This window comes from Giraffa tippelskirchi, chromosome 2 (assembly GCF_054371585.1).
Source record: "Giraffa tippelskirchi isolate mGirTip1 chromosome 2, T2T-mGirTip1v1.2.pri, whole genome shotgun sequence".
Taxonomy (NCBI): Eukaryota; Metazoa; Chordata; class Mammalia; order Artiodactyla; family Giraffidae; genus Giraffa; species Giraffa tippelskirchi.
In genome coordinates this window covers 136748616-136761425 of record NC_137276.1, presented here as the reverse complement: position 1 = coordinate 136761425, position 12810 = coordinate 136748616, and the positions used below count along the sequence as shown (strand labels likewise).

At 34.9% G+C, this 12810-nt stretch overlaps 1 protein-coding gene across 7 annotated transcripts in view; it reads left to right on the top strand.

Moving 5' to 3' along the window:
• The window catches only part of PDCD10 (programmed cell death 10), a 46808-nt gene that overhangs the window by 13070 nt on the left and 20928 nt on the right, over nucleotides 1-12810 (top strand). For 5 of the 7 annotated variants that reach the window (XM_081532864.1, XM_081532827.1, XM_081532818.1 and 2 more), the window contains 2 exons: nucleotides 2854-3064; nucleotides 11798-11851. In XM_081532864.1, the coding sequence (XP_081388990.1) occupies nucleotides 2969-3064; nucleotides 11798-11851 (150 nt within the window). In that variant the 5' untranslated portion in view covers nucleotides 2854-2968. Of the gene's footprint in view, nucleotides 1-1808; nucleotides 2233-2853; nucleotides 3065-11797; nucleotides 11852-12810 lie in introns of those variants that run through there. The other 2 variants (XM_081532846.1, XM_081532871.1) reach the window with 2 other exon arrangements.

The following is a 12810-nucleotide window of genomic DNA, read 5'->3' as shown; positions in this document are numbered from 1 at the left end:
TGGTTGTGCAGTGTGTGGCAGAAACTCCTAAGACTAAATTTGGCATTAAAGTGGCATAGAGTTGCACGTTGTTTATTGAACTGTTTCAAATGAAGAAGCATGTAGAAGGATTGACAACAAAATTTTAACTTGAAGTTAAAATTGGCAGAACAGTTTAATATTTAAAAAGCCTTATTGGAATTGTTGATTTTTATTCACATATAAACACTAATGAAACTGTTTGGCCCAGCTTGTGATTGTCTGTTCTGAAGAGTTCAGATATAAATTGGTTCTTTGGAGTATTTTCCCATGAGAACAATATTTTGAAAGAGTGGTTAAGTGTGGAGTAACCAGCCACCTGTGTAGCCCATAATGTTGCTATAATATTGTCTTTTTGATGACAAATAGTAGCTGATAGTAAAGTTAGTTTTAGAGGCAAGAAAAAATATGTATATATTTATATATGTATGAGTAAATTAGAGAAAGAGACAGTTATAGAGAGAGACAGTTAATTTAAATAATATCTTAGAAAATTTCCAACATGGTATAGTACCACTTATTAGACAAAATGTTTTTTAAAAAAATCAATGCCAGTATTTGAAAAGGTAAAAATTAAATGTTTGAGCAAGTTTAGTTGGGTAGATAGGTAGATATCAGCAGGAATTCAGAAAGTGACTATAGCCGCCTTACTAATCCGTTCAACTGTGTCTGCATTTGTATATTCAGGGATAGACGTGTTCAAAAGAGTAAAAGACAAAAATGATACCATTGAGCGTACTTCAGTACCTTACCTCCTTTAATTTCTACCTCCTTTTGACTGAGACCCTTTAAAACTTAGACTCTCTCTTGCCAGCTCACCAGTTCAACCTCTGCTGGTAGTGCCCTCTATATACAAGTGACACCACTCTTTGAGTATTATACTTGACCTCATCAGGAAATATAAAAAAATTTTTTTAGGTTATTGTCCATATTCAGAAGCATCTAAAACTTTTGACCTCCTTCTCTTGGAAACACCTGATGCTGGTCCTCTTATCTAGTTCTCCCGTAAAAGCATAGCATCCTGTGTGGTTTTCACAATTGTTCATTTTGTCTTCCATAGTATAAGCTCTCTGAGGTCTTATCTTGTTCACTGTTCTGTATTAGTACTAGGCCCAATATTGTATAGATAGTCAATAGTTTTTTTTCTTTTTTAAAAAGAAATATTTGTTAAATAAATGAAAGATGTTTTTCCTGTCATTCTGTAAAATAGTTCTTCAAGTTCTGTTGTTGACCGTGTACTGCTATCTTTCACTTTCTTTTTTCATAGATACCAACGCCTTTCATTTACTATCAATACTGTACATCCCGTATCCATCATTTTCACTTTGATTAGTATCACAGCATTTCAGCCCTTCTTTTTTGTTCCAAGTTTATTATGAAAAGGTATTCACAGTTAATTTTAAGTGGAAAGGCAGATTATCAAATGGTTTATTAAGTAGTCAGATAGTAACAGCAGATATTTACTTGCTCCTGTTTATTATTCAGGTTCTGTTGTTCTGGATGCATTAAGTTTCTCCTGCCTTAGCTTTGTCCCTCCATTCTGTCCTTAATGCTATGGCCAAAGAAATCTATTTAAGTACCAGTTGACTGATCAGATAATGGTTTTCTCTTGTCTTATAGAATAAAATTTAGGAATTGGCCTTTTCTTCCTTTTATTTATTATTTATTTAATTATTTGATTCTGTGAATTCAGGAAGCAGATGTAAGCTCAGAAACAGGAAAAAATTTCCATGTTTAGAACTACTAGAAATAAGACTAAACTTTCAGTTGGCGTCAGTTGGTGTTGAGTTCCCCTTCACTGGTAGGAATATGGAGGAATAGTAAGCAGTTCTCGGATGGGACAGGTCATTGGAGTTAGTTTGAAGCTATGAGCACTAGCCTTTGTAGCTTTCAAACTGCTTAGGTCTTCCACAGTCTGCATTAGGTAATTTTTTAACGATTAGAACCACATCTTTTTCATCCCCCACTGTGCTTGCATGTAGTAGGTGGTTAACATATATTTATTCAGTAAATGAATAACGTCTGGGAACTTTCTTGGGTAGATGAGGTTCTTGGTTTTCACTTGATACTCTGTTTCTTGATTTGAAAGTGTCAGATCTTAATTCAGAGCTCTGGGATCAAGTCATAGACTTCTGCATGTGCGATCTTAGGCAGGTTATTTACTATATGAGTCTGCTTTTTCATCTGTAAAATTAGAATGATGGTTACTATAAGGTAAGTTATTGGGAGGACTAAATACATGTGAAAAATATTTTATAATCTGAAAATGCTTTATAAAAGGTACAAATTATTCAAAATTGATAGCTTTTTTTTGTTGAACTTACATATTATGTATCATTTAATATATAAATGTTAACTAATATTACTCTTTCACTTTATAATTAGGCTCAGTTTTCAACCTAGCAAAGGTATTAAATATAGTTGTTTCTTTTCAAAAGCAACACATTTCATCAACTCCTCAAGGCAAAATTTCTCTTATATTGTTGAATTCTCAATATTTTATTTCTAAACTTCCAGTACCCATGGATTTTTCTTCCTAGTTTCTGTGTTAACTTTGGACAAAGATTCAAAAAATGCCACTGGCAAAATTAAATAATATTGTATTATTTAATTAAGAAATTAGATCAGTTTTTTTCCCCCAAATCAACATTTGGTGGAATTTTCCCAATTTAAAAATTTGCCTTAAGTCTTTGATCATTGCTGTTTTTGTTATTTTTTAGGTGACAAAATCAGTGAAGGATTAGCAAAAAATGTTAATGAAAATGTTAAACACTTGAAGTTTTTATTCTTAATTCTAATATAGTAAATATCTGTTATTTCTTGCCCTTTAACCAGGTCACTATATGTTTTGTGGTTTATTCTTTTATCACGAAGAAGAGAAGAAAGACTGCAGTGAATGAAGATTCCTCTGCATTTTAGCACTGCTTTTTCTACTGTAGTTGGCTTTTGAATGAGGATGACAATGGAAGAGATGAAGAATGAAGCTGAGACCACTTCTATGGTTTCTATGCCCCTCTATGCAGTCATGTATCCTGTGTTTAATGAGGTAAATGGATAAACATTTCTTCATATGACCTGTGGAATTTCTTTATGTCTGCTTCATTTATTCATTTGTTTGTTTGTTCCCTCATATAACAAGTATTTATGTAAATGGACTCCATCTATGTATTAAGCATTGTTCCAGGGCTGGACATAAAACAGTGAGGGAAAAGCCCTGAGCTTTTGCTTTTCCTCTGGAGGTTTCACTATAGTAGGAGAGAGAGACATTGGACAAAAGAATACAAGTAATTTTATAAATGAAGAATTGTGATGAGTGCTATGAAGTGTAAAAACAAAATGTGTTAAGTAAAGTAGCAGGTGAGACCTATTTTAGGGGCCAGGACAGGCCTCACTGGAATAAGAGACATATATGCTAACATCTGAAAGAGGTAAGTAAGGGTTAGTGTGGTAAAGAGTTGGGGATTAGCACCTTTTAGGTAGCCAGAAGAGCAGGCCCAAAAATATCCTAATGAGTTACAGTGAAAGTGAAAAGGTGAAAGTGAAAGTCGCTCAGTCGTGTCCCACTCTTTGCGACCCCGTGGACTGCATAGTCTGTGATATTCTCCAGGCCAGAATACTGGAGAGGTAGCCTTTCCCTTCTCCAGAGGATCTTCCCAATCCAGGGATTCAACCCAGGTCCAGCATTGTGGGCGGATTCTCTACCAGCTGAGCCACAAGGGAAGTCCAAGAATACTGTAGTGGGTAGCCTATCCCTTCTCCAGTGGATCTTCCCGACCCAGGAATGGAACTGAGGTCTCCTGCATCACGGGCAGATTCTTTACCAACTGAGCTATGAGAGAAGCCCCAAGTTAAACTTAGAGTGAGTAGTGACAAAACATAATTTTACTGATAAATGGAAGATACCATTGCTTTGTATGTAGAGAAGATACAATTGCTTTTTTATTTGAGGAATTTTCTAGGACTTAATAATACTGATAAGTTTTAGGGTTTTTTTTTAAGTTGATATTTAGTAGGCTAAGCTATGTAGAGAGTTTTTAGAACTGGAAGTTCTGTGAGAGATAATTTCTCCCCTCCTTTTAATGGTGAACTGAGGTCCTGATACATGAGATTATTTTGCTTTAAAGTTTCTTTCTTTACATAAAAAATTCTGGAGGTAAGTGGTCTAGGACTAATAGTATTATGAGTCAGTATCATCAAAAACTGAGGTTCCTGTCTTCTGTTTCATCATCCTAGTGCTTGCCTTCCATTGTCAAGGTCACTTCAGCATGTGGGATGGCTGCTGCTGTTTTGTCCTAAGTTGTTTGAAAGGGGTAAAAAAACGAAGCAGGGGGTGGGGAGTTATTTCCAGCTGATAAAGCTTCCTTAAAGTAACCTTTCTGAAAGTCGTACTTGAGACTTCCATTTACACCTCGTTGGCAAGAATATAGATTTATGACCACACCTAGCTGGGCAGTTAGGAAATTTAGAAGTTTACTGAAGAGGAAGCAAAGAGGAGGCATCTTTTGGAAAACCTGTCCCGATTATCCTGCTACCATGATAGCATTGGAGGCACTCTTCTAGGGCTGGCTATACCCATCTCTGGCAGCTGTAGCCAGCACTCCAGTCATTAATTTTGCCATTTTGTTCTAACACTTTACCCAGGCATTGCAAGACTGTAGTTATTGTTGGAAGCAATGCTTCAGTGCTGTTCAGTAAATATTGACTAAATACCAGCCATTTGTTTGTTGAGTCCACTACAAGGGTCTGGAGATACGGGGAAGAAAAAGTCACCATACTTCTTCTCAAGAGTTGCAGGGAACACAGATGTTTAAGCAAATCAATTATTAACTGTTCAGTTATCCTTGTACCAGGTATGAGGTAAAGAGAGTCACTGAAGGATAGATGAGTAACCTGTCTTGACATTTTAGTGTTAAACTTCTCAGGTTCTTCAAGAGCCATCATGACAGTTCCATCCAGAGATGCTCCCTCTTTTCGTGTTTATGTAGCTAACTCTGTAGGCTATTGGATCAAGTTGTTTGGGGGCATTTTCTATATTTATCTGGTATTTTGAGTCTTGAAGGAAGGTCAATTTGCATTGCAGAACTTCAGTGAAAGAGGAATGAGAAAAGCTTTTTTCTAAGAGTTTGAGTGACCTTTTCTTCCACATAGTGAAATGATTTTATGTGATGCTTGACTTTGGAAAACAGTTGTATAGTATGTAGGATTCGGGTGAACTCTTGGGATTAATACTGGTATACCTTTTCTACTTTATTCATGTGTAAGAAGAATTAACTTGAAAGAAAAAGAAATGGCTATGAATGGACCAGTAAATCTCTTCAGAAATCTGAAACCTGAACAACATGTGGGGTATAATGGACCCAAGATTAGAACACGTTGCCAGATGATTCATAGTTGTTGTTAGAAGCGAAATTTGAAAACGAAGTGGCTGGTTGTGTCAGACTGAGAGATACTACATCAAGTTGTCAGGGTCTAATTCTCAAATTGAATTTACTGATTTAACATCATGGTATCAAGCTTTTTTTTTTTTTAATACAAGCATTGTTCTCTGGCATTCCGATGTATTATTGTAACATCTTAAATAAGATATCTTTATTTAACTATAGTTCAAACATGGATTTTTCTATAAATCTAGTAATGGGGAAATTAGAATCTAGTTTGGCTCTGCTTTTCTCTGCTTTGCATATTTAAAGATAAAATGGATGTCAAATTAATTTTGCGAACAACAGCACCACAGTAGGGATAAAGTTTTACTCTGAAGGTAAATGATTCACTAAATTTTGTCCATTGTGTAGGAAGAGTTAAAAAACTTATTCATGCCCACCTTAATATTATATTCATAATAGCAACAATGGTAGCTTAGAAGCCATTTTGCAGAACAGACTTTTAGATAGTAAGATATCCTTATACCTGGGGAAATTTTAGTACTGTTACTCCAGCTCACAGGGGAAAATTATTTATGACATTCTAGGAGCAAGATGCTTGCTAAACTTAATGAAGCTATGCCGAAAGTAAGCTTCTTGTTTAGTCAGCTGCTGCACAGTTCAGAGTCCAAGTATATTGCATGTGTTGTAAATGTACCGTGAAATAGGTCTCCTGGTTGCATTATGGAATAATGAGTTTATAGAAACCTCATGCCAAGTCTTATATAGATCAGGTTCTCATGTACTGTATTCTTTTTTGCTGATTCTTTGTATATGGAGGTGGAGGGATGTATGGTTCTGTTCTTCATTCCAGGAAGAGACATATCATGTATGTTCTTTTCTGGGGACTTGAAAGAAAACTTTTTAAGGCAAATATAAATATTTTTCCTATAAAAAAAATCAAACCTCAAATTTTAAGTAAATATTTACACTTCTCCACAGTGAAGGCGTGGGCTTCACTTATAATCCCACTATTCAGAAGTGATCATAGTTAATATTTTGGATTTGATTTACTTCTCTGTCATTTACTATGCTATATAATCTTGTCTTAGTTTTCTATTCTGCAAAATCAGGATAAACAATATTTTATTTAATTCTCACAACTCTGGGAAGTAAGGGAATTGATGTAGTGCTTTGAACAGTACCAGACGTGTAAGTATTAGATCTTATTATTAAGGAATCTTCCACATAATTTTATGTAAAATTGTGATCATACCTGAGAGTGTGCACATTTTTAGGCAGTGTTTTAGTAGAATATTCTTATAGTAGTTAGATGGCTCTGCTGATTTTTTTGCTAGACAACTTAGCAACCCCAGAAACTTGATTCTTTTAGAGCCAGTTATTGGACTTACTATGTACAGAACAGATGATTGCACTTTGCCTTTGTAAACGCATAAAATTTAATGGGTGACCTCTTGATTCTGTCTACTTCTGTTTTTGTTCTGGCTTTTTTTTTTTTTTTTTTAAACCTAACTCATTATCATTTGAATCACAAGAGATGTATGTGGAGTTTTTATTCTTGATTCAGTTTAACTTTCTTTTAAAGAATATGATCAATAATCTTGATGGCATTGAGGGAGGGTGGGAAAAAGGGAGAAGGTATTAGTGTGGGGGAAATAGGCCTGATTTGAGAAAGCAGGTTTTATAGACAATTTGGAACCAACTAATTAATTATTTTGACCTAAAAAAAAAACTTTTAAAAGATTTTGTAAGACTGTTTAAAACTTGAGTAACTAAAGTGTTAAGTGGATATTTTTTTTTTAATTTTGGGTTTAAGAAACGGGCTTTGAAGGACTTCCCTGGCACTCCAGTGGTTAAGACTCCAAGTCACTACTGCAGGGGACAGGGGTTCAGTCTCTAGTCAGGGAACTAAAATCCTGCATGCTGCATAACATGACCAAAAATTTTTTTTAATGTATTTTTTAAAAAAAGAAATTGGCTGGATACTAGAAAATAAAGTATAGGAATGAACTGTTATTTCTAGAGGGAGTGATATAATAAAAGCTCTCTATGGATTCAAAATTATATGAGCTTTTAAATATGTTTATAAATGATCCAAGAAGTTAAATTTGAAAAGTTTGCAGTTAGTTAACAGTAAGTGGTCGCAAAAGCTGTGAAGAGTAAGTGGCAGGAGGAGCTCACACAACTGAGGGGAGACAAAATGTGAGGTTGAAGTGAGACCTTAATGTTAAGCTCACCCAGCCTATAGTTTCCCTCCAGTTGCACTTCGGTCTCTAAGTGAGGAGAGGTGTTATGTGCCCTTTTCTCTTACTCTGATTCCCTCTCTCTTAACTTTTTTACTGGTGACATGGAACTCCAACATGACAAAGATCCAGGAGTGCCTCTCCATATCCCAGTATCCATTAATACAAAATGTCATCATATATCCCTTTCGTTGGTGTATGCACTGTCGGGCATCACTGAAAAATAATTGCACTGGCTCTTTAAACATACGCCAGTCAAAGACCCTTATCCCAAAAGCTAGGAAAATACTGGACCCAGTAGTAAAAGTATTAGAAACAAAGTGGATATTATTATCTGTCCCAAACTGACATAACTTCATTATATCTGCAGGGTGTTAGCAACCCTGAAGAAACACTAAGGAGGAGGATTTTAGGAGGTCACATTCTTCAAGGACCAGTTTAGATCTCATCTTCATACTTTTTTACTTCAGCTGACAGTGATCCCATCAGCTTCTATGTAGCTACTTACTTAATCTTCTGGGGTTCCAGTACTAGAGTCTATTTCTTTGTATCTCTCGCACTGACTTCTCTCACATGGTAGAAACTCAGTACGTTATTGGTTCTTAAGCAGTTGAAGAGATTCAGTGAGGGGACAGAAGCCATCCTGGAAAGGGTGAGTACAGGGTGGGTGAGTACAGGGAGCTAAGTGTCTTGTGTATTGGTTTTAGAGCCAGACAGATCTGGTATGAAGCCTGTTAATGTACTTTTTAGCTCTTTTATGTTGGGAAGATTTATGCAAACTGAGTTTACTCCTCTATAAAATGGAGATGATGATAGATAGTTACAGATTTATTATGAGGGTTAGTTAGAGACACTCTATAAAAATACATAATAAAGTCCATAATATGTGCTTAGTAAAGTGGTAGCTGTTACTGGTATATTACTGGAACCTGTTACTGTAATGAAAGGTACAGGTAAGGTGAACATGATTTTATTATGAAATCATCTATCACATGTGAGAGGCCTCAAATAGAAGCACATTATAATAGGGAAGGTGTAAACATACCTTGCTACCTTAGTATTAGAGGCTGAAATTATAAATAGATTCAAAAACAATTTAGGTAAATTTATGGATGAAAGGTTAAGTTTCATTCAGAGTATTTTATGAATGTATGTAGGTGCCTATATGCCTAGTATTGCCTGGGCACTGTGAATATCTTATGAGTAATACATCCTGGTGGGATTATTGCAAGATGTGTGGGCAAATAATATATCCCAAATGACTCCCAGCAGAGTTCTTGTCAGGTGCTTCACAGATCACTGACTTGATTCAGTATGTTAGGTCTGACCTTTCTCTCCTTTCTAAGATATACATATGTAAACTTAATCTAGAAATCTAGAGCTGTAGATGTCTATCTTGGCTAATTATATAGTTCCTCACTGACTGGCGGCCCCTTTTACTTGTGTTGACCCTTTCACATACCGGTCAGGGCAGTACAGAGCAAGTTAATGCTGACACTTGAAAGGCACTCATCTGACTCAGACCTTTGACTTGGCCAAAGAAGTCAGTGTGGTGTAAACCCGAACCAGGAAATGGGTTCCTATCAGGGGGGAAACATTCATTCTGTCTCCCTCTGCCTCCCTTGCACAATAAGAACTTGAGATCAGAAGAGCTATATTGCTAAATCTTCTTTGCAATTCATTATAATTAAATGAATTTGATGGAAGAAGGAAATTTTAATTTTTTGGAGATATCCCTTCATTAGTTAATTAATATACTTGTCTTGTTTAGTTGCTTACTTGCTGTTTTTGCCTACCTGGATCCCCGTTGTGTTTTTCTTTTTACTTACCAGGGCAGTGTTAGATTTTACAAGATTTGTAGAAGCCAAGTTAAATAAATACTAAATTAAATGGCCCATTGTTTATTTTGGAGATAAATTGTTAATCTTGGCCAGTTTTGATGCTTTTATTTTTGTTAAGGCAAGTAACTCATAGGGAGATAAGGTTCTTGGCATTTCTGTCTTATTTAGAAAATAAATTGATTTAAACTGTTTGGAGAGTCACTAGATTATATGTGTGTGTGTAAAACTGTTTTCATTGCCTTAAAGAATTGAAAATAATAATTATTGCATAATGTGATCTATAACCATAGTTTTTTTTTAGAAATATTATACTTGCATAAAAATCTACAAAGATTACATTGATTTTGAAGGTTTAATATTGTCCCAAATAAAAAATATATACATTGAGTTTTGTTGAGTTAACTGGCCTAATTCTTAGGGACTAACAAAAGCTGATTTTAACTGAAGATAGTTATTTTAAGCAATTAATTTTTCAAAAAATGTAGTTACTTTTATGAAATTGTATACCTTCTTTAGCCCAATGAAAAGCAACTTATACAGTGTTTAATAAGGACATTTATCGTTCAGAATTATAATCCTTATACATTTGATAATAAAAGTTAAAAGCATTTGGGTTGAACTTTCGATTCAGGACTTGTAGTAGCCGTTTTTTTAATTCTGGTTAAAAAAAAGACAGATATAAACATCGGTAAAATCCAGATGACCCACAGTCTTCAATTTAAGTAACAAACCTTTTATCAGTACTGTTTGCTAACTAATTAAAAAAGACTAATCTTAGTTTAATGCCTAACTGAGGAGATGAAAAAGCAGTTTTAAAAGAGTTAGGTAGTAGGCACTAGAAATAAAAACAAAAATAAATGAGATCTAATCAAACTTACAAGCTTTTGCACAGCAAAGGAAAACCATAGAAAAATGAAAAGACAACCTACAGAATGAGAGAAAATATTTGCAAATGATGCTACAGACAGGAGCTTAATCTTCAAAATATACAAACAGCTTATGCAGTTCAACAACAAAAAGACAACCCAATTGAAAAATTGGCAGAAGATCTTAATAGACAGTTCTCCAAAGAAGACATAGAGACAGCCAGTAGGCAACATGAAAAGATGTTCAACATCACTAATTACTAGAGAAATACAAATCAAGACTACAGTGAGGTGCCAGTTAACACCAGTCAGAATAGCCATCATTAAAATATCTACAAATAACAAATGCTGGAGAGGGTGTGGAGAAAAGGGAACCCTCCTATACTGCTGGTGGGAATGTAAGTTGGTGCAGCCACCATGGAAAACAGTGTGGAGGTTCTTCAAAAAACTAAAAATAAAATTGCCATATGATCCAGCAATCCCACTCCTAGGCATATACCTGAACAAAACTATAATGCAAAAAGATGCATGCACCCCTGTGTTTATAGCAGCATCATTCACAGCAGCCAAGTCGTGGAGACAGCCTGTATGTCCCTCAACAGGTGAACGGATAAAGAAGATGTGGTACATATCTACAATGGATATATTGTAATCTATATATACAGTGGATAAACTGAAATGGAAAAAAAAATTAAAAATAGAATGTATGTATAACTGAGTTACTTTGCTGTACAGCAGAGATTGATACAACACTGTCAATCAACTGTACTTCAATTAAAAAATAAAAGTAAGGTAGTAAATACAAAAAAATCTTAAGTAATACATATTTTTTTTGTTTTGGTTATTTTATAGTCCATATGCACATAATTTGCCATGTCTTTTTAACAGGACATTGAAAGTTAATCTTGAATCCTCCCATTTTCAAAAATTTAAGTGAATATGTTTATTTCTATTAGGGATGTATACTATTTTGAATTCTGTGCTTATCTTAAATCAGTCTTAAAGGTGGTACTTGCTAAGTCACTTCAGTTGTGTCCAACTCTTTGCGACCCTGTGGACTTTAGCCCACCAGGCTCCTCTGTGCATGGGATGCTCTAGATAAGAATACTGAAGTGGGTTGCCATGCTTGCCTCCAGGAGATCTCCCGACTCAGGGATCAAACTCGCATCTCTTAAGTCTCCTGCATTGGCAGATGTGTTCCTTGCCCCTAGCACCACCTAGGAAGCCCCAAAGGAATAAATAAGGGACTAATACATAAACCTTTATTTTTCATCCTTTCTAATGAAAATTTTAGATCATCTGTTTGAAGAATTATGTTGATTCAGAATCATTAGCAAATTATGTTTGTTACCTGATGGGTGTATCAGTGTGATTACTGCAAAATGCAGTATCAGAAATGTATTTTTTTCCAGAAAACTGATATTAATGATTTAAAATTTTTATTTCAGCTAGAACGAGTAAATCTGTCTGCAGCTCAGACACTGAGAGCAGCTTTCATTAAGGTGAGGCATAGATAATTTATTATTATGGGGGTTAAAATGTATCTTATAAAGAAATCTAAATACCATGTCATAAATGTCAGTTTATTTTTTTAACCTTTCTTCTGGATACATTTCTCTTTTGTTTTTGTTTTGCTGTTTAGTGAAAACCTTTTCAGTCATCTTGTGCCTATTTTAGTGTACTCTTTTAAAGCTTAAAACACTTCTAAAAAGTGAGTTGGAACAAGTGCTGTTTCAGTAGCATTCAGCTTTTCATCACTTCGTGCTTTTGAAACTGACTTCTTCAGAATGTTTTCTTTTTAGCTTTAGAGTATATTTTAAAATTCTGTTTTATTTGACGTATTAACTTTTATAAAGTTATACCCAGAGATTTTCTTCATGCTCTTTTTAACTATAGAACATAAGTGTAAAACTGTGTTTTGAGTAGGAAAATAAGAACTCGGTGTTTCTCACATCAAGGATATTTTGAGGGTCAGCTGAGTCACTCAGGAGGAACTGTTTCATTGCCCTGAAGATGATAAGTTGATAATCCCTAGCTTACATGTTGCTGTTGAGCATTTAAAACATAGCAAGTTCAAACTGAGTCGTACTCCAGGTTTTGAAGATGAATACCAATAAAAGAATATAAGAAACTCAGTAATATGTATTATGTTGATTGCATATTGAAATGATAATATTTTGGGTGTACTCTTAAAATAACTTCATGTGTTTTTTCTTTTTACTTTTTTAATGCGGCTACTAAAAATTTAAAATCAGATAGGCTTCTACCGAATATTTCTATTGGATAGCCCTTTCCACTTACTGAGTGCAGCCCTTCATATAAGACTTAATCCATTTCATCTTAAATACATATCCATCCCAAGTGACTTCAGTTGTGTCTTACTCTTCTGATACCATGAACTGTAGCCTGCCAGGCTCCTCTGTCCATGGGATCCTCCAGGCAAAAATACTGGAGTGGGTTG